Source organism: Crassostrea angulata, chromosome 6, assembly GCF_025612915.1.
Source record: "Crassostrea angulata isolate pt1a10 chromosome 6, ASM2561291v2, whole genome shotgun sequence".
Classification (NCBI taxonomy): Eukaryota; Metazoa; Mollusca; class Bivalvia; order Ostreida; family Ostreidae; genus Magallana; species Magallana angulata.
The window spans coordinates 7,573,852-7,594,789 of record NC_069116.1 but is presented as its reverse complement, the minus strand read 5'-3'; the positions used below and the strand labels follow the sequence as shown (position 1 = coordinate 7,594,789).

The following is a 20,938-nucleotide window of genomic DNA, read 5'->3' as shown; positions in this document are numbered from 1 at the left end:
GATCATTTTAAGCGATATTTATCTTCTTCAGATAAAGAGCTCTATGTAAACATATATGAAGATGTTTTAATTTTTCAGCTAAAATATAAAAACTTTAATTTCCCGTAACAATTGTTATGTTCAAAGATATAATGTTTAAACATTTTAAGGTATATACATCTGACGGGTACTAGTAATTTGTGAAATCATTATGATACATATTCTTTATCGATGGTGAGATATTTTATCAGAAACAAATTGCAAAAATATATTTTATAAAAATATAATTTAATTCTGGTTGTAATGCGCTTTCTGATTGGCTAAAAAATTATTTTATATCGTATAAAGAATGTTGCCTACGTCATGGTAAGACTAACGTCAAAAACGTATCAATACGCCTGACGTTATGTTTGAATTTGTACATTTTTACCTCATTTTAAAGGTCAAATGACCGTTTTTATCGTGTAAAAAGTAAAAATATTAAATTATAAGCAATGAATTTAATATTTATTAGTTTTATACGATATAAAATGGTTTAAAACAGTTTACGCTTTTTTATAAACCGCTTCGCGGTTTATAAAGCGCAAACTGCCCCAAACCATTTTATATCGTATAAAACATATAAATATTGAATTCATTCCTTAAATAAAATGGTTTTTTACTTTCTTTCTTTAAAGCATTCATTGGGAAGTGTATACAAAACAGGATTGTACATCACATTATTTGTAAAATTTCTCAATTAACCGGTGAAACAACTCCAACATGGCCAAAGCTTCTAAACAAGCTTTGACATCTACACTGTATCTTGTTTACCCCACCCCAGCGTCAGACCAGAACCCTCCTCCAAGTCTCGGTACTTTTGCAAGCGATCACAACGCTTATGTGCATGTGAACAGCATTTTTGTTCATATCATTTTAGAGTTGCAAAGCACTGAACTACTGAATCATCATATTAAAAATTATATTGATAATTTTATATTTTTTCAATTGAAACAAGAAACATGCCTTATTTCATTCTTGCAACTTCAAGGATGAGAATCTCATTGCAATTTACCAAGAAATGAATGTTTGGAGTCCGTTTTGTGATTTAGAACCGTGATTTCTCCCCCCCCCCCCCCCTCCCCCCTTCCACGCAGTATATAAAATTAACAAAGTAGTGCATGACGAAAATTAATACCTTTCAAATAAAGAATGGCATCTTCATATCGAATGTGTTATACATGGTGAAGTTATATCGTGTTAACATCGTGTTCCTTCATTCTTTTTACTTACATCATTCTCATCAGTACATACGCTCTGTTATTTTCCATGAAAAAATTTACCCTTCGTGGTTTTAGCTCTTTTGAACTGTGCTTTACATTAAACTTCTTCTACTTTTCATGGTGTTTTTGCGTGGAAAGCTAAAATTTAATAATAAGATTGTATGTCTATAATACATTTATCATGTAAACAGTAATGCAAAAGTTTAAATATTGTTTGTTCCATTTAAGGCTTTATGTACATTATATGCATTTTTATCAAAGCATGTCAAACAAATTTTAAGCGGACAAGGACTCTCGTGTTTTGCTATTTGCTATGTACCTAGCAATTGATAGATATATCGGATTAAATCAATTTTCATTCTGAATTTGTAAACCTTTTAAAGATGAGCAAATATTTGTGTGGTTTTATTCCATCATGTGTGGTGTTTTTATCAATTAGCCCTCCTAAATCCATGAAAATCAATGGCAAACAAAGAGATACCTTTCTTCTATGTAAATCACTCTGGTTATGTATACAACCACATTCAAACCAAGTGAGCGAAAACAAAAGATAGGTAATCAATGCACTTTCACCTGAGGAGTGATAATACAAATGGAATCCAATGTATTTCCAGGATCAATGTGTCACGCGTCCAAAAAATAATAAAAGCCAAATGACAACATTTCATAAAATAACAATTCTCTTTTATTTTCCATTTAAATAGCAGAATCGATGGTTTCTCTGGTTGCTGTGACCAAGTTTTGCCTTGTGGTGGGGTGCTTAGAAGAAGGGTTTGTAGCAGACCTTTTCCCTACGCTCGCTCGCTTTGATCGCCTTATAAACGGACATGAAGAGGGTCGGGAACTTGGACAGAAAATACTTGGTGGGCTCCTCCATAATCTCTCGCGCTATAGCTGGGCTGAATATGAAGTAATCGTAATTATTTACACCAAAAAATGGATAATTTCCAAGATAAAGTCAGATTTTTAAAAATGTTATTTGTATCTTAATATCTGCAGGCATATTTGTGACGTTTGTGTAATTAAAATGTCTTGTCACTGACTTGTGAGACTGTTTATCGTATAGAATAGCAAAATACAAATAGTCAAAACTTACAGCTTATCGAAATGGAGACAACAGTTGTAAACGAACAGAACTAGCTCCACTAGCTGGTTTTTGTACTGTCTAAATGACCGCATCTCTTTCATGATGGCGTGTTCCACGTGACTAGTCTTCAAGTAGAATGCAAATATTTATAAAACATAATTATAACACATATTATACATGTTTCTATTATTCTTGAGACGTTTGTTATAGCATAGATTGTTCCTGAAAAAGGAGACTGACCCAGTCACTAAGGATGTTGTCGTGCTCGGCAGTGTTCAGAATGTCTATCATGGTTACTCTTCCACTGACAGCCCCAGAAGTTGGTACTCTAAAAATACAACAACGATACATTAACAGCAGGAGTTATCTTTCATATGATTCCTACTTCTTGGACCATAAAAACTGCTACCTGTAAAAATATTTTTTTTAACATGATTTAAATACAGTCAAATTTCTTAACATCAGTTTATCGGATTAGGAATTGATAACAGGTATATGTACACTGTGAGGGTTCCACTGACAACTTTGAAAGTTAGCACTCAAAATTCCGTACGGCAAAAGAAATACCCCCGGTAAGTAGTGAAAATCTTTTATATGAATCTGTATTCAAACATTCAAGAATATACAATGTCGATTTATTTCTATTATCAAGATTTTCAAAAAAGTGTTCTTATATAAATACAAATCGAGATTCTTTATATAATTTCAATGGATTTGGAATTTATAGCTTGTTTAATCATTAAAAAAAATGCTTTTATAAAACGCAGACGTATTGGAATACGGAAAAACTAGTTAATGACATGATGATATAATCCAGAGAGAGACTATTACTGTCGCCAGTAGGTGCCTGGTGGTATTATTGATTTCATCTCTTAATTTCTTGATAACATTTTAAGAATCTTGAAGTATCTCACCTCACTGGATGTAAAACCCTAAGGTCTCCTTTTAAAAATTAATAATAATGGTGATCGCGAAATACGTATATGGAGGATCCCCGATATAATTTGTTTTTTTTTCGCTGACATCTATCGGGATCCGTAAAATTATTAACCAATCAAAGTAAATGAGGAAAACTTCTATATCAATTATTTTGGAACATCAATATTGTGCTAAGTCCACAAACCCATGTTTCATGTCTCTGAGAACGTCTGATCCAGCAATCAACACGAATCGAAGTTTCTTCTCATCGGCCCAAAAGTAAGGGTGCCTGTCATCATGAATAAAATAGTAAAGCATATGATTAACACAAAGACAAAAAAAATGATTTTATTATAATATCTATCTTTATTAGTAACTCCATAACAATACTCAATAGTGCCACCTACTTTAAAATTGCGGGAAACTCCGGTCTGTCTTTGGGCGGCATGGTCAACATATCCGACACGAGACAGACAATTTCTTTGTTTTGGTGATGTGTAATTTTGGGCCAGTTCGCTTGGATACTAACTGTTATTTCCAAGCCGTTTTCTCCGTATGCATGATGCCCACCAGACATGATGTAGCATATCAACATACCTGCAACCTTAACAAATAGATTACAACAACATTAATAAGTACCAACTACAGTACAAACACCAATACTTGCAAAAAACCCAGAACGAAAATCGTATAGAAAACAGCATATATTGTTTGTGATTATGACCTTCAACGTCATGTATTCTTGGAGGTTTACTTATTAATTAAATATATTTTTAAAATTGGAGAATTCTGGTACCTGAATGTCAGACTTCAGGGAATAAGCTTCAGTCTCTGTAACGACCTCTGTAGGCGTCCAACAACTGCGATCCTCTAAGGAGTTTGAAAGAATCTATCAATATAATTTATCAACTACAGTATGAAATTAAAACTCTTGTTGAGGAGAAAGTATGTAATAACCTGATATGGGCTTGTTATTCATCAGCTGATGTTGCCTAGACGTGTCTCTTGTAAATCCGTACTCGCTCAGCCTGACTCGGCCTTCTGTGTCCACTAAGATATTGGACGGCTGGAATTAAAAGTGTAACTTGATATCCTTCTCTGTTTTAATGGGTTTTTTTAAACAAACGGAAGTTCATTTTGATTTGGAATGAAGAAGTATATATCAAGATGACAAAAAGGGACAAAAGATATACCATGATATTTCCATGAGGGATTCCACAGTTCTCGTGCAGAGAGGTCAGGCCTTTAAGAAGCTGCCAGGTTAGTCTGTTGACAGTAAGAGGGTCCACTCCCTGATTCAACCGAAGCATGTGGATGTACTCCGCTAGTGTGTACTCGTGGAGTTCCATTGCCAGGTAACATACTCCATTCTCTATCACAAACGACTACAAAACATTAAAAAAAACATATCAAACAAATGAGATAAAGAGATTCTGGTGATAATGTTGATGACAAAAAGTGATTAGAAATTCACAAAATTATGATATTTCAATTAGCGCTGCATTCTTGTCTTGAAAGCTCCAGGCGCGGCTCGGCCTCACCGGGTGCACATCCAGACAAACGAACCTGAAACAATCTAATCACACTAGAATTAATATATGAAATGTGAAGAAAAAATTCAAACAGTCATATGATGATATCCTTCTAATAATACCGGGAGATCGAGAATTCGACATACATACCTTATATCTGACCAGAAAAAAATGAACAAAATGATCTGATACTAGCGTTTGAAGGAAGCTTTTTTCTAGTTGACGACTTCTCATGTCTACAATGTGGACGGCTACCTCGGATCCGTCGTTCAGAAACCCAAGAACGGCACCCTCGTCCCTGTAGCAAAACTAATATCTATTAATATTTATAGTAAGAATTTATGAAAATAAATATTCTTTTGCTTCTATTCCGTTTTACTTACGAGTAGGAGATCTTGTACTTTTCAGTCTGTGTGGGAAGAACGATGTCACCAACACGCCTTCGTAAGCGGTCTGGTAGCTTGCATATCTCCTCCAACTTTGACCTCCATCTAGAACTTTTTTTCGTCCAATTAGTAACCGTCGTTGACAGCTGGGTCTCGGTCAGTTTATGCTTCGACGATATTTCGGCACAAACCATTGTCTCGCTCTTTGCTTTGACCTTTTTTTCTTCATGCAATTCCTTCTGGGGAGATTCAATAAGCGGGGGTTTGGATACACACAGCCTTTCAGAATCATCGAAGGTAGATTTTGGTTGTTCAAGATTACCATGCACAGCTTGATTGGTAACTTGATTTTCGTCTTCATTTTGAAAATTCTCTGTAACCATTTGAGGTACTTCCATTTTAGGTACTTCATCCCGAATTATGTTTTGGATATCCTGCTTGGATAGTCCCATCGCAGAGGCATAGTATTGGAAATCGTGGACGTAATTCGTGTGTGACGCAGCGGGGTAATTGCTGTACTGGCGATAGTAATTATGAAGTTGCATGAACTGTATCAGTTCCATTTTGTGACGGTTGAGCGTTAGACGAGGTTCATCGGGCTGCCGTTCCTCAGAATCGTGGAATCCCGGAAACAAACACATGTCCTCATCCTTTCCATCACGCAACTCCTCGGGAAATCCGAACTCCTCCTGTTCATGATTGATGTTCAGGGCATTTCTCAAGATACTGTCTCCTAAACGGCAGTTTCCTGAAACAGTATTTTCGTCACATTTATCCTTTGTTAACGGGCTAGGAATAAATGGTTTTTTGGATTCAATGTATTGGTCCAAAATCATTGTTAGTCCAGTCGATTCCAAGCCTTCAACGAAACTCCTCATCGGATTTCCTGCGAACGAGTGTGAAGGTGGATATCTTGTGGCGATTGGTTCTGTTTTTGTTGTTTCTTTTGGTCGACTTTTACGTTCATGACCAATTGGTTGAATAACTGCTACCTTTGTTTTATAAGGTTCATCTGTATCTATATGTGTTTCAGAAGAGTAGTTCGATTGGCCAGTTGGTAACTCCAAATCTTGAGTTGGATTTTTCATCAACTCTGCTTCCAGCTCCTTCAGAGTAATTTTACGACAGTTGTCGTCAATGACACAGTTGTTTGCTACACCAAACGAAACTTGCCCTACTGGGACATCAGCTCCATCAGCTTGTTTTGCTTTTTTCGATGGTCCCTGCAGAATTTCTTGCAGCGGCGGAAAGTTAAACCTTGTTGTGTCAACATTTTTGCCTGGGAAATTTGCGACGTTTCCAACATTTAAAGATTGGTTTTCATTTAAATGAAATGGAGAAAATTCTTGAACACTACCAAAACCATGGCATTTTTGGTCTTTATTTTCATTGAACCCAGATCTTTGCAAGAACTGGTAGTCGATATTTTGTTCCGTTTCAGAAGTAGGATTTATACTTTCCAGTGTTTGAAATGAGACATTGTTTTGATTTGTATGGCAAATCACAGGAGTTTTTAACTGTGACTTCAAAATATCTTGATTGTTTTCTTCCTCATTTGGTGAGTTTACTTTGACCGATTTTCTTGTGGCATCATATTGCATAAACTCGAAGGCAACATCTTTCAAAGTAGGAGCCGATCCTTTGGCTTTAAACCATGGGCAGGAGTTTTGTTTCTCGTTAAGAGGCAAAATGTTGGTCTCCTTATGCAAAGGCTCGGTCTCAGATGTTCCCAGAAATACAAGCCCAATGGCGCTTTCTGAGGGTAGTCCAGATATCCCAATATCAATGCTACTCTTTTTGAATGATATGTTTTGTCCAGTGCCGTTTGGTTTGTTTTCCGGAGTTTCACTGCCTTTAAGCATCTGGCTTTGCTTTTCCAAACCGTTAACAACTTTGTTCTCCAAACATGTTTGTTGGGTGAAAAACATATCATTAGTTCTAAATGACGGACCAGAATCATTATCACTGGCTAAGGGGTGCAAGCATGCTTGTTTGTCTTCAGTGCGGTTCTCGCACATTGGTTTGCGGACATTTCTTTCGAACTCGCATGTTTCAATCCAAAAGACGTCACTTTTAGCCTCAGAGAGATTCTGGATTTTTTCTGACCAAGCTGGGAGTTCTTCGCTGTGTTCATTGGTCATTGCTGTTAGATACTCGTCACTGTCCCAATGCTCCTCTACTGACTCAGATTTCACCGATTCAGAAACATCAACACCTTCCCATTTTCTTGATAAACTGGCCCGTAATAATGGAAATTCATTGAAGTCGTCGGTATGGATAGGCACCGCTGATTCTTTGACTTGTGTATTCCATATAATGTTCTCTTTTACTGCCGTTTCTTGTTGACGTTGGCAAAGTACATCCGACCATTTTCGAGATTCAGAGATATTGAATCTATGAACGTTAGTGGCGCAAGTGTTGGCTTTGGTCAAATTCTTCTTGATTGAATTCTTCGAGTATTTTACTTGATCCACTTTTTGTTGGTTCTTTTTTCCAGTTACTTTTGTCCAAGACCCTGTCTTGTCTTCTGTGTAATTCTCGTTACTACAAATTTTGCTGGTATCTTTATGTAGTACGATGTCTGTACCAAATTCCTGATTGTGTTGCCAGCTATCCTTTTCTTTGGCTATTCGTTTTGTTTTCGTTTTATTTTTGTCTCTCTCCTTGCTGTTGGCAGATTTATTCATGGCCGCAATAGGGACACTGCACTTGCTGCCCTGTGTCTTCTGGCTTTTCTCAGCCATCATCACGCGATGAACACCCGTGATTTCACTTGCTGGATTCTCCGTTTGCTTGCACTTTTCATGTACTCCATAGTAATCCCCAGAATCCTTGTCTGTGACAACATCCGATATGCTATTGCCTTTGGTGCTTAATTTGCTGTCATCCTTTGAACTCTTATTTTCCATTTCCACAATTATGCCATCTGGCGATTTTTCTGCCTTTTTCTGTTTCTCTCTGAGCCGCTTTTGTTTCTTTCGTTCACTCTTCTTTACTTTTCTTTCTTTCTCTCTCTCTTCTTCATCTAATAATTCTTTCATCTTTACATCTCTCTGATTTATTTGAAGACGTTCAAACTCGTTCCAAAACCTTTCCCAAAGCAGTTGTCCCTTTTCCTTCTGAGCCTCGTCCTGCCAACTAGGGAGATCAATCGGATCTCGGAGGGAAACATAAGGTTCAATCTTCTGAGAATTCTGCTCTATCCAAGTATGACAAAGTTTGCAAACGTTAATGCAAACAAAGGGATAGAAAACAGATTTCATGAAATCGTTGTCTGGCTTTCCAGAGTCTGCGTGATATTTCAGGGCCCGTAAGCAAAACTCTGGGCCCTTTGCTTGAACAAACTGTCTGGCAAATCTTTCGTCAATTGTTGCATTGTATCGAAACATACATGAAACGACAAGTGCACACGCACTCTGCACGACCTCTTGGTGCCGTGTAAACTTCTGAAGGGTGGAGAGCATGTTTGGGATGAGCTTCTCGCGGAACAGGATGTCTCGGCCCGGCTCCAGTAAGGACAGGTATTTGAACACGACAACTAAACTGTCCGTGAAGAAGTCGTCAAAGTTACTGTCATTTACCGTGGTCTTCATCCGTTCGATGCGGTTCTTCAGGAATAGAGTAATAACTGGTCAGTAATGTGTGATTTAACTCTTATGTTAATGATTATGAATACTAATATGTGGTTAACTATGTATATATGGGCAAGAAAATTACTAAATAAAATTCTGGCCGATACTGTAAATTCTACCATTTTGCTATCTATTTTCGAAGTTTCATATTAAAATATCTTTTGAACTAATTACAACCAAAAACAAAATGAAAACACTCGTTGAAATAGGGCTTGAAAATAAAACTAACTCAGCAATATTTACATTTTAGCCAGTTTTTAACATCAAAAACATTTCTGTGTCACGTAAAGGTGAATTTGCCTGTGATCGTTCCTTTTATGTCCATGTTAATGGCTGTGCTCACCTTGGCGTACGCCTCCCTTTGTCTTTGAGACATTCTACAGAAAAGGAAGTCGGCGAACTCATCCCCGGTCTCTCCGCTCTCAAACCCATGGCAGATAGCGGTGAAGTGGCTCTGGTAAACAAAAGAAAGTCTTTGTTATTTTATGGATCAAACTTGATAAAAGTTTTTTTAGATTACAAAGGGATATTTATCTTGGAGTTGTTTATATTTCTCCTAAATACTCTAACGGCAATGTAAACGACATTGAAGACATATATTCAATTCTGCTAAGTGATATTGTGAAATATAGTAAGTATGGTGATGTAATCATACAAGGTGACTTCAATGCGTACACCAATACCCAACCTGATTTTGTTATGTTTGATTTTGAACACACAAGTTCTGATGATGTTCTATATCAACCAGATAGAATTATGTCAAGAAATAATCTTGACCACAAACATATTAACAATAGTGGCAAATGCCTTTTGAACCTTTGTAAGGAATCTGGTTTACGAATTTTAAATGGTAGAACAACAGGTGACCTAACTGGTCAGCCAACTTGTATAACATATAACGGCTGTAGTCTTGTTGATTATTGTCTTGTATCTAAGGATATTCTGAATTCAGTAGGTTACTTTGAAGTTTTAGATTTTACATCCTTCTCAGACCATCGGCCTATATGTTGTGCAATATTTGACAGTTTTTGCTCAGAACCTTGCTCTGATAGATTAAATAATTTACAACCTATTCCCGGAAAATTTCTGTGGAACAATGATGCAATAGAATCATACACTAATAATATTCAAAGCAGTTTATTTCAAATTAAATTTTCTGAATTTATGAATAATGAATTTCTTGATTGTGAATCAATCTCAAAAGCCTTTAGCTCAATACTTGTTGAATGTGCAGGGATATCAACCAAATTTATTATGAAAACATCAAGAGGCAAACATAAAACAAGGAAAAAACCATGGTTCTCACAGTCATGCTCTGATCTTAGGAATACAGTTAGAAATTATGAGAAACTTGTAAACAAACACCCATTCAATGGTGAATACAGGAAAATGTTTTATACATATAAAGCAAAATACAGAAGACTATGTAAATTTGAGGAACAAAATTATAGAAACACAATTTGTAATGATATTTACAAAAATATTAACAATAATCCTAAATCATTTTGGGAATTATTGAACAAACTGGATAAATCTACCACAAGACAGGTTTCGTCTCATGAAGTTAATTCTGAAGAATTTTACCAATTTTTTACAAACCTCAATAAAGCTGACAACAATCTTAATGAGTTTCATAAAGATATATTAAAAAAATTTCATGCTATGAAAAATAAACTACACCATAGCAATTTCCTTGAACCAGAAATCACCATAAATGAAATTAAAACTGCCTTAAAATCTCTGAAAAATGGGAAAAGCTCATCTACAGATATGATAGCAAATGAGATGTTAAAACATGGAGGTTATTTAATGTTAAATTCTTTGGGAAAATTGTTTAATTTTATACTAAATTCTGGTACATTTCCTCAAAGCTGGAATGAGAGTTATTTAGTTTTGTTATATAAATCTGGAAATAGGCTTGACCCTAGCAATTACAGAGGTATATCAATTACCTCAAATCTTGGAAAACTTTTCAATAGAATAATACATACTAGGTTACTTGAATTTGTAAAGTCCATGTCACTTATAAGTGAAAATCAAATTGGCTTCAAAGAAAACTGTAGAACATCAGACCACTTGTTCTCTATAAAAACTATCATTGACCATTATAAAAGTAAAAAAGTATATGCTGCTTTCATTGACCTTAGAAAAGCATTTGACACTGTATGGAGAGAAGGTTTATTTTATAAGCTCCTTAACTCTAATATTTCTCAAAAATTATTTAATATTCTTTTTTCCATGTACAGCAACACAACCAGTAGGATAAAATTTTCTGATGGGTTAGGTAAAATATTTAACTCTGAATGTGGTGTCAAACAAGGGGATGTTCTTAGCCCTACACTTTTCAATATATTTATTGATGGTATTGTCAGTGACTTGAAACAAAATGTAAAATGTGAACCTGTACATGTAAATAATCTCAATGTAAACTGTCTGCTTTATGCTGATGATATTGTTATTTTATCAGAGAGCAAAAGTGGTTTACAAACTAGTTTAGATATTCTTTACAACTATTGTTCAAATTGGAAATTACAAGTCAATGTTGATAAATCTAAAATCATGGTTTTTAACTCAAATAGTAAACATCAAAGCATCAATTTCACTTTCAATGGAAATACTATGCAAGTTGTATCAAAATACTGTTATTTGGGTATTGTATTGAAAAGTAATGGGAAGTTTAATTTAGCAACATCTGTGCTTGTTGAAAAGGCCAGAAAAGCATATTTTAAAATGAAAAAAATAATTGGTATTGATAATCCATGTAAGCTCTTAGAAAAACTTTTTGATTCTATTGTACTTCCTGTACTTCTTTATTGTTGTGAAATATGGGGAGTGGATCTCTCATTGAAAGATATTTCAGTTATCGAAAAATTTCATGTAAAATTTCTTAAAGATATACTTGGATTACATTGCAAAGCATCTAATGCTGGTTGTTTGGCAGAATTAAACAGGTTACCACTTTGGTCTAAAATCTCATTCTCAAGCATTAAATATTGGAATCACTTGATAACATCTAATTCTTTGGCATTTAAATTATATCAGGGAACGATCAATTCCAATTCCTGGACTAAGAAAATTTATGGCATCCTAGACAATTTGGGATTCTCAAACATTAGTAATTATAAAAGCACAATCCAACACTTTTTACCAAACATAAAGCAAAGAATCATTGACCAATGTATCCAAGAGCAATCATCAAAAATTTTTAGTTCAGAAAAACTTTCATTTTTTCAAAAATTATATATGAGAAAAAGAAGTCCTTATGTTGATATACTCAGGAAAAGATCTGAGAGATCCTCTATTAGTAGAATAAGATTAAGTGCACATAAACTTGCAATAGAAAGTGGTAGATATAATGCCACAATTAGGAATGAAAGATATTGTAATGCTTGTAAAACTGGTGCAATTGAAGATGAAACTCATTTTCTTTTTCAATGTAAAGCCTATTCTCATCTAAGGAACAGCTATTTTAGTAATTTTTATAAGATAAGTAAAATAAATATTGCCAATAACTTGGACAAAGAAAGATACATTTTACATGTATGTTTAAATAGTGAAATACATACTATTTTAAATATTACTGTTAAATTCATGAATGACTGCTTTGAACACAGATGTCAATTAGTCTAAGGAATTGTTAAACTGATCTATATAGATCAGTAAAAATATATATACTGTACATGCAACTATTGTAAACATACAATGATGTTCTTATATATTCATTGGGCCTTTGCCAATTATTGTAATTGTGTTTGTGCCAATAAAATATTTGTATTTGTATTTGTATTTTATTAGCACCTCATCATTTAAACTATATGTGATATTATTCAAATTTGGCCCCCATAATTCGCAATTTTTCAAAGTGTTTCAGGTCACCTTAAATTGTTGTGTGATTTTTCAGAAGAGTTGATATAAAATATATTTTTGGCCTCTTCATTTCATTTTTCCTCATTGGCAGTATATGACGTCAGAAGTGACGCTATTTTTATAAATCAATCAAAATCAGTGAAAATTTGACATTTTTCAAATAATTTTCTTCAAATGAGAAATGTAGACTCAACTATACTATACTTCCGAAAAAAAAAATTCTCCCCTACCAAAAAAATTTTCCCTCCAAATCATGAAATTCCTAATCCGTGGGGGGGGGGGGGGGGGGGGGAGAGGAGAGGGGGTAACTCATTTCCTAATTTTCATATCAATTTTTTACTAACTTCCAAAAAAGTGGGGGGGGCCAACTCCATTATATTTCATTTTTTTATATGTAAATTTTAAAAAATTTGTTGCTGCGAGAAAAAGTGGGGGGGGCCAGGCCCCCCCTGGCCCCCCCCCCTGATGCTACGTGCCTGCTTTACTCGTTTATTACACAGTGAACATGGTGAAGGCATTTTGACGCGTCGACAGATTAAAGGTCGGGCTCGAGATTCTTCAATCCACATGGTTGTTATTGACTCGAAAGTCAAAGTTGTAAGAAACTGTAAATATTCATTTTATAATGTCGTACTGTCGAGAAGAAGGTATGTATTACGATGACATATGTATTAATTGTAAAACACATGTACGAGAAACATCTATGCTTTAAGAACCACAAGTATTTCGTCAGATTGAGCAGTGTGTCCTCAATTCTCTCCTTGCAGAACCAAATAAGCATGATAGCAGTACTGCAGAAATGCATAATGAAAATGTTATAATTCACAAACATCTTTTTTGTTCTTTGCTTCGTATGGGACACAACAAATATTGAATTATGTGTACTTCGATTTGTACCAAAATAAATCCACCCCTTTGAGTCGTGTACAGGTCCAGTACAATCACTAGATTTAGCTACGTAGCTTGATTTACCTACATAGCTTTATTTACCTACCTGAAGTAGGTTTATTTAGCTACTCAATCATACTTTTGTCTTAAATGGGCATTTGTACTAAAAGTCGCACTAAGGTGCTGCAGCAATTTTCAACTTTGAACTGATCTGAAAACAATTCATAAAAAAATCACTCTTAAAACTGTTGCTCTTTTTGCGCAAATGCAGTCAAAGTTTTAAAAGTTTTGGGGCTATGTATAACTGTTCATGTGTTACCAAACAGCTATTTCCTAAATGGGACAACAAAGAAGAACAGTTCTGGTTAACATGATGATTGATTGGTAATAATTCAGCACAATATGAAGCAATCACACTTATCCATGCCTCATCGCACACAAGGTGTCATACAGTTAATCAAACAATAGAAATGGACGTTTTCCTTAAAACTGCTCAAACGCAGCGATGTTTTAACTATTTTAGCTCTGGATTGCTTTTACAAAATTACACAGTAAAAATATAGATTGACAGTTCCTTGCGACTTTTTGTCTGTTTTACATAAAATGCAAAATTGCATAAAGGTAGCTAAATAAACCTACATCAGGTAGGTAAATAAAGCTATGTAGGTAAATCAAGCTACGTAGCTAAACCTAGTGATTGTACTGGACCTGGTGTAATGTATTTGAATGTCAGTTCATTTTGTTGCATCATAATTGTAATTTTTTTCAAGCCTTGTTATATGCTATGTGTATTTCCAGTATTTCAAACTAATCACATGATTATGTTTAGGTAAAGATGGAAAGGATAGGATTGTTTTTGTCACCAAGGATGAGATGTCCACACCCAGTGAGGCGATGATAGCCATGGACGAAGAGGAAGTTCATGACGGACCCGGTAAGTAGCCAACACCACCCTCATTATTCCCTATACTATCTGACAAATGTGTAAAGTCAACTATCAATTCAGTGGCTGGCAGCTTCCAAGAAAAATCCAGAGTACACAGTGTCAATGTCATCTAACAACATGAGTTATCTTTCTTAGCATTCATTCTATACTCTGTCCCAAGATATTTTGGATTCACGTTTGGACGATTTTTAATAAAAATACACTTACCTGTGAAAGAAGTGCAATTGAAATAGTTGAAAGGGATATTTTCCAAGATAATTTCATTGACACATTATCTTCTTTCATTCGGAAAAATTCACAGGAACGAAAACAGATTCCTTACGGAGATTTATAATGGGGAATGTTTACATCTTTTCTCCATTCGGAATACACTCGGAATACATCGCGCAATATTTCAACGTTATCATCCGGGCTTGCTGCAATGCAAAATCTCCGTAGACATCACATTTTTTAGCGTTGTATTGAAACCTGATAAGCTAACAGGGGCGTTTTGACTGAGAAATCTTGGAAATTTTTCATACTTTTGAATGAACATCGTTTGGATCCTGAGGTATTTATAAACATCAAACAATTAAGTCAAACGTGAATCCAAAATATCTTGGGACAGAGTATAATAGAATATATTCATTGCTTCTCATCACCTTTAGTTGAGTTGACATGATTATTTTGCAGTGGGTTTTGTGCAACCTAATGGTGAGCTGAACTTTGGCTGTCCATGTGTTGGGGGGCTTCACGCGGGGCCCTGTGGATACGAGATGCGGGAGTTCATTTCCTGCAACTTCTACAACTCCAAGGACAAGGACGACCCGCGCGGACACGAATGCGACGACAAAATGTACGCCATGATGCAGTGCATTGACAAACATGAGGAGTACTACAAACACAAGATGTCCAGCGACCCAGAGGATGAGGATGACGACCCCTTCGCTATCTCGGATGATCAGGGCGAGGAGGAGGTGTCTACCTCACACATTGACGTCAGCAGCAGTATCGTCACCCAGAACCCCACCCCAGACAGCACCAGCAGCTAGTCCAGGCTTACCTCCTCTTGGCTAGTACTTTGTTAATGTGTCATTTAAGTTAATTTTTTACAGGGATTTTGAAATGTTGTGACATTTTTGAAGAGTCATACCTCTGTACGTTCTTTTGCATATTATCACCACATGAATATTATGTAATTCATGAGTACATATATATATAAGTACAGTATAAGGAATAAGTTATTGATTTTCAAAGGTGTTCTGTGGGAAGTATATAAAGCCACATGCAAGAAAAATGTCACATACCGTATTATTTAGAATGAAGTTCAATGCTCCAAAAACATGCATTCTTTGTTATCACAAAGATATAATGTCAGAATGACTGTGTCTAGATTTTGAATGATAATGTGCATTGTAAATTGTGATTTCATAATCCACAATCATAATTTATAAATTGGAATATAACACAGTTTTTGATGTGAGTGATTATAGATGATGTTAGACATTGTTAGTCTTCAGCTGAAGTAATCGATTGTAACTACAGCTTTAACTGATACATGTTTTCAACATCTCCCATACATTTAGCATTATATGTTAGTTATAGTATTATTTACAAAGATTGAATAGAAATATGAAAAAAGATTGTTTCTTTTTATTGCCAAAGATTCAAGTCTGAATATTGACCTAAAATATATGCCAATATCATTAACAGACTTGAATAAAGAACTGAGATGAGTAATATGAAAATTTTGGTGAAAATGGGCCAGCGAGGCTTTGAATGAGGCCTCTGGGATTGTGGATTGTTTGCCTTGGATGTTATGACATTTGGAGGATACAATTGGTGTAGGTTTGTGAGACCTGTCCTTGGGTAGTTAGACATGTTAATCAGAACACCTATATAGTTACTTACATAGTCCTCTATCAAGATGTATAAAGTTACTTACATAGTCCTCTATCAAGATGTCTGCTCCTCCATCAATCAAAACGCCCGCCACTTTGACGTCCCCCTTCTGGGCCGCCAGCATTAGGGGTGTGCAGCCATTCTGAAAGGAGAATACACAATTGATTATATACAATATATACAGGTGAGGGGCACTGTGAGAGCAGTACTATACAGAACGGGTTAATAGGTGGGGACTCTTACGTCAGTTATACTGTTGACGTCGGCACCACAACTAAGGATGATCTTGACACACGTTTCCCAGCGCTTTTCCACGGCCGAGTGAAGTATGGTCAGGCCTTCCTGAAATATTAACACTGGACATTAGCACTCTGTAGTCTGTGTGGTCAGACGACACGTTCCTCAGTTTTATATAACTTTTTCCAGGAATTTGTTATTGGTTTACTACTATTTTGACAAGCTTTCTGGAAAAAAAGTTAGGGTACCTTACCAGGCGTTTTTGCAAGATACGCAATTTCTTATATAATCTTATTGAAAATACACTTAAATTGCTGATGTAAAAAATTTTGGTATATACATGTATACATATATTTGAAATTTTAATCATTCTAAAAATGACAATGATAATAAGAAGATGGGTGAATAAGGCGTGTAAAATGCCCATACACGGTCGGACAAGCTACTGAGAAATTAAAATATCAATAAATCTTATATTTTAAAAAAAAATCATTTAAAACAATATATATTTAATATATCATTGATTTTAAACCTATAAATATGTTCAATACTTGGAATATGTTGACTCAAACAGGCGTATACGTATCAAAACCTGCAAATAGTGTCATTTTTTAGAACTTTAAGGGATTTTCTTTTATAGAGTGGGTCTGGGCTCCATATTTTTCTCATAGTCTAATTAAGGTCTAATGGAAAACAAACCGATTTCAATCAACAAAAACGTGGAGAGATGACCAACTATACATTAAAAATATTATTTTGTATCCCAACAATTGAACGTTTTGAAAAAATAATACAAGTCCGTAAATTCGTAGCCAAAGTGGCACATAATATTTAAACAGCCTACTTTGTTGTGTCTGAAATGGCTCAGTGGTTAGAGTTCCTGACAAAAGCTCACCAAAGTTTCAAGCAAAACTTTTGTTCTTATTTCTTGTTAAATATATTAAAACTGAATATAGTTAGAAATTGTGCTTTGGCAAACTCGTATTATAATATATTTGAATAGATTTAATTGGGAAAAAATAAATTCAAAATTGTATTTCACGACTAAACCGAATGGGCATTTGCGCCATCTTATTCCCCCACCTTCTTTATTTGGTATATAATAAAGGCCATTGAAAATTTGAAAAAATAATCATTTTTCGAGGAATATGTCGACTGACCTTAAAAAGACTTGATGTTAGATAACCCATACCTGGATAATGAGCTTTATATATATTCATATTTTACAGATAAAAGATATGGAAACTTTTCTTTACGCAATGATAGTTTATATAGGGAACAGTGCAGGTCGTACCCTGTTCCTGTGGTTGATGTCCACTTGTTCCCTGTACGACCACAGCGTGTTCACCACCTTGGCATCCCCCGTTCTTATCGCCAGAATCAGGGCCGTGTTTCCATCCTGTCAATTTCAAAACGTTGGTTAATGAGAATTCAACGTTCGCGATTTAAAATGAAGATGCAATATAAGGGATATAACTCTGACTTCTCACCGTGTTGAGGTAGGTGGTATCGGCGCCGTAAGACAGGAGGATCTCCATGGCCTCCACGTGGCGGTTCTGTGTGGCCAGCATCAGTGGGGTACTGCCGTCCTGTCAGCCACACAGAAAACGTTCAGTCGGTATATGCATGTATACATGGTATAGGCCTATTATTCATTTCACTGTTATACCGGTATACACATTTACAACTATTATTTCAGTTTTACGGTTATGCGCATTTATAACAATCAAATGGAATTCCTTTTTTTTCTGAAAAGTATCACTAACAACGTACGTAAGTTAAGAATTATATCAAACAAATCAGTGTACAAACACATTGTGACGATATCTCTCGTTCTAAACCGTCGGAAACCAGCGACCAGTGTCGCATACACTAGACTGACCGCGGGTTTCCAAATACATGTATGTTTAATCTTTTGGTGATCGTAACTAATATGATTAAGTCCCTTGTGCTTACCGCTGCACACGCGTCGTTTGGACTCTTTCCTGCCTCCAAGAACCGCCGCATCCCCTCAATGTGGCCAACGGCAGCCGTGAGACAAAAGGCGTCCATCCCGACCTGAAACTTCAAACCGTATGGGACTCTCAAATCGAAGTGATCAGGTAAAACAGTAATATGAATTCAATGTTCTTTTTTTTTTACTTTTTACCATTTTTTTTTTTACTTTCTTGAAGAATATGAACAAAGGTCTATTGTCATGTTCTAAATTTTTAATTTACAAGTTGTTATAATTTAATTTTATGAATTTACAATATATCAATCAAGTTGTGTACATGCACTCAGTAAATTCGTAATTATAACATATTTTTTTAACGCACAATTGATTATAACTAGAAGCGTGTAAAACTTCTTCATGGAAAATGTTCATATATTTCAAACAACATAATATTTCAAATGAAATTTTTGAATAAACGATCTCTAATTTTACCAAGTCGCTCCTGGACGCTAAGTGGAGAATTTCCTCTGGATTGTTCTCCCTTTCCTTCAGAAGCTTTTCCAACAAGTCCATGGTTTGTTCCGCCATGTCAGGAATCGCCTGCAGTGTGTCCGTCATTTTCTCTCCATGCTCGTGGATACAGACGTCGCCTTTACAAAGCGAACACTTCTTTCTGGACAAATTCTTTGATTTTGTTTTCATTTTTTATCTGTCTAGAGACAATTGCCGTGGCTTTCGTTCTACAGATCAAAGTTGTTTATTTTTATGACGTCATGGCGTTCTTCGAGAGAAGTTTGGCGGTGTCTGCGATTTGACGCCCAATGACGTTACGCTGTGTAAGACGGCGGTATACCTAAAGCCCGTTTTGTAAACATGAATGTTTGTTCACCTTATAACAATAATTCCAACTGTTGCTATGAAAAATTGTTCTTTTAAAAAATTCAATAAAACGTGCAAAATGCGAATTACCGAACGTCTTTTATTTCAGCGACATCATAAACTACTATTGTTCAAATTATCATGTTTTAAACACAAAATGTGTTGGTGTATGCCAGCAAATGTATTAAAGGGGCATGATCGCGATTTTGGTCAAATATTATTTTTCGGATTAAAATGTTTTCTATGCTTCAGTAAGACATTTTTTAAAGGCAACCAAAATTTTATTGTCATTTGTTGAGTTATTAGTGAGTTACAGAGCATAGGCGTCGGAACCGGGGGGGGGGGGGGCTAGGGGGGGCTTAGCCCCCCCCCCCCCCACTTTTTTGCAAATTAAAGTTAGACCTAACCATTAGGCACATAGCATCAGAGAGGGTTCAGCCCCCCCCCCCCCCCCACTTTTTGTCGCAGGAAACATAATCGTTCCTATATTTACCTTGAAAAGATTGAAATATTGAAAAGTTGGAGTCATAGATATACCCCCCCCCCCCCCCCCCGGATTAGGAATTTCATGGTTTGGAGAGTAAAAATTTGCAGGTTAGAATTTTTTTGGAACAATAGGTAACTCCCCCCCCCCCCCCCCCCGGATTAGGATTTACATGATTTTGGGAATCAATTTTTTTTTTTGCTTGTTAAGATTTCTGAGGAATAGTCTAGCCCCCCCCCCCCCCCCCACTTTCAATTTGCTTCCGACGCCAGTGCAGAGCTTATAATTATTTGTTATTTAAGTAAAGCTTTTGATTACATTTTGAATGCATATTGAAGTAAAAATTCCAAATTTAGACCTAAAATGAATGTGTTAATCGTTAGGAACTGTTTATTTGTGCTTAAAATTAATAAGAAGATAGACAAATCAGCTTGAAAAAGATTTTTTACTGTATGTTAATAAAAACAGGGCACGAGCCTTGTTTACTTGACAAAGAACTGTGAGCCTTCAGGCTGTTTCTCGCTTATAGCTTAACGACTGACTCTCAGGTTTCATTTGATCATTAGACGTGCATTCCTATATCATTGCAAATAAAAAAAACCCAGAAAAAATAGAATTTGACCAAAATCGTGACCAGGCCCCTTAAAAGGTCATTAAGATAAACGACATGTATGAATAAACTGTTTTCAGGTTGAAGTGACCACCATGTATTGGAAAATTGAAGATATGATCATTTGATCAATAAATAATATCGAAATTTAAGGCTATCTTATGTAACTCATAAAAGATATAACTGCATGTGTTTTAAATAAAGATCTATTCAGATGCAATACTAGTATTACCGAATGTCTTTTTTGCTCTTGTGGAAAAGTAGAAAATAACCATACCATTTTTTTTTCTTCATGTACGAAATACACTGTTCCGAGAAAAAAATTGTTTAATGTCGTTTTTAGAATAGATTGTTTACACATTGTAAACACTCATTATCTAATGAATACACTTTTTTAACATGATTAAAACGGGT

General features: G+C 35.5%; 2 protein-coding genes across 3 annotated transcripts; one reads left to right on the top strand and one right to left on the bottom strand.

Moving 5' to 3' along the window:
- Window positions 1-1,903: 1,903 nt before the first annotated feature.
- LOC128186528 (uncharacterized) lies at window positions 1,904-19,406 on the bottom strand. Of its 2 annotated transcripts, XM_052856321.1 has the most exons (17): window positions 19,044-19,406; window positions 18,572-18,679; window positions 18,106-18,204; window positions 17,910-18,014; window positions 16,622-16,720; window positions 16,422-16,520; window positions 9,140-9,250; window positions 5,162-8,772; window positions 4,929-5,076; window positions 4,440-4,631; window positions 4,204-4,312; window positions 4,043-4,116; window positions 3,654-3,850; window positions 3,452-3,535; window positions 2,569-2,656; window positions 2,338-2,453; window positions 1,904-2,140 (listed from the first exon to the last, which is right to left on the bottom strand). In XM_052856321.1, the coding sequence occupies exons 1-17, from the start codon at window positions 19,251-19,253 to the stop codon at window positions 2,002-2,004; spliced, it is 5,589 nt and encodes a 1,862-aa protein (XP_052712281.1). In that variant the 5' UTR covers window positions 19,254-19,406; the 3' UTR covers window positions 1,904-2,001. The 2 variants fall into 2 exon arrangements, with proteins under 2 accessions (XP_052712281.1, XP_052712282.1); XM_052856322.1 differs by lacking the exons at window positions 16,422-16,520; window positions 16,622-16,720; window positions 17,910-18,014; ... (1 more) ...; window positions 18,572-18,679; window positions 19,044-19,406 and adding an exon at window positions 16,388-16,399.
- Window positions 13,180-16,119, top strand: LOC128186543 (mitochondrial intermembrane space import and assembly protein 40-like). The gene is made up of 3 exons (XM_052856361.1): window positions 13,180-13,310; window positions 14,381-14,485; window positions 15,170-16,119. The coding sequence occupies exons 1-3, from the start codon at window positions 13,289-13,291 to the stop codon at window positions 15,526-15,528; spliced, it is 486 nt and encodes a 161-aa protein (XP_052712321.1). The 5' UTR covers window positions 13,180-13,288; the 3' UTR covers window positions 15,529-16,119.
- Window positions 19,407-20,938: the final 1,532 nt, after the last annotated feature.

Coding starts and splice junctions, on each gene's coding strand:
- LOC128186543 (XM_052856361.1), top strand. CDS start 13,289: ATGTCGTACTGTCGAGAAGAAG. Junction 13,311..14,380: donor GTCGTACTGTCGAGAAGAAG/GTATGTATTACG, acceptor GATTATGTTTAG/GTAAAGATGGAAAGGATAGG. Junction 14,486..15,169: donor GGAAGTTCATGACGGACCCG/GTAAGTAGCCAA, acceptor ATTATTTTGCAG/TGGGTTTTGTGCAACCTAAT.
- LOC128186528 (XM_052856321.1), bottom strand. CDS start 19,253: ATGAAAACAAAATCAAAGAATTTGTCCAGAAAGAAGTGTTCGCTTTGT. Junction 18,205..18,571: donor CAAACGACGCGTGTGCAGCG/GTAAGCACAAGG, acceptor TGTGGCTGACAG/GACGGCAGTACCCCACTGAT. Junction 9,251..16,421: donor ACATCTTGATAGAGGACTAT/GTAAGTAACTTT, acceptor TTTGTTTACCAG/AGCCACTTCACCGCTATCTG.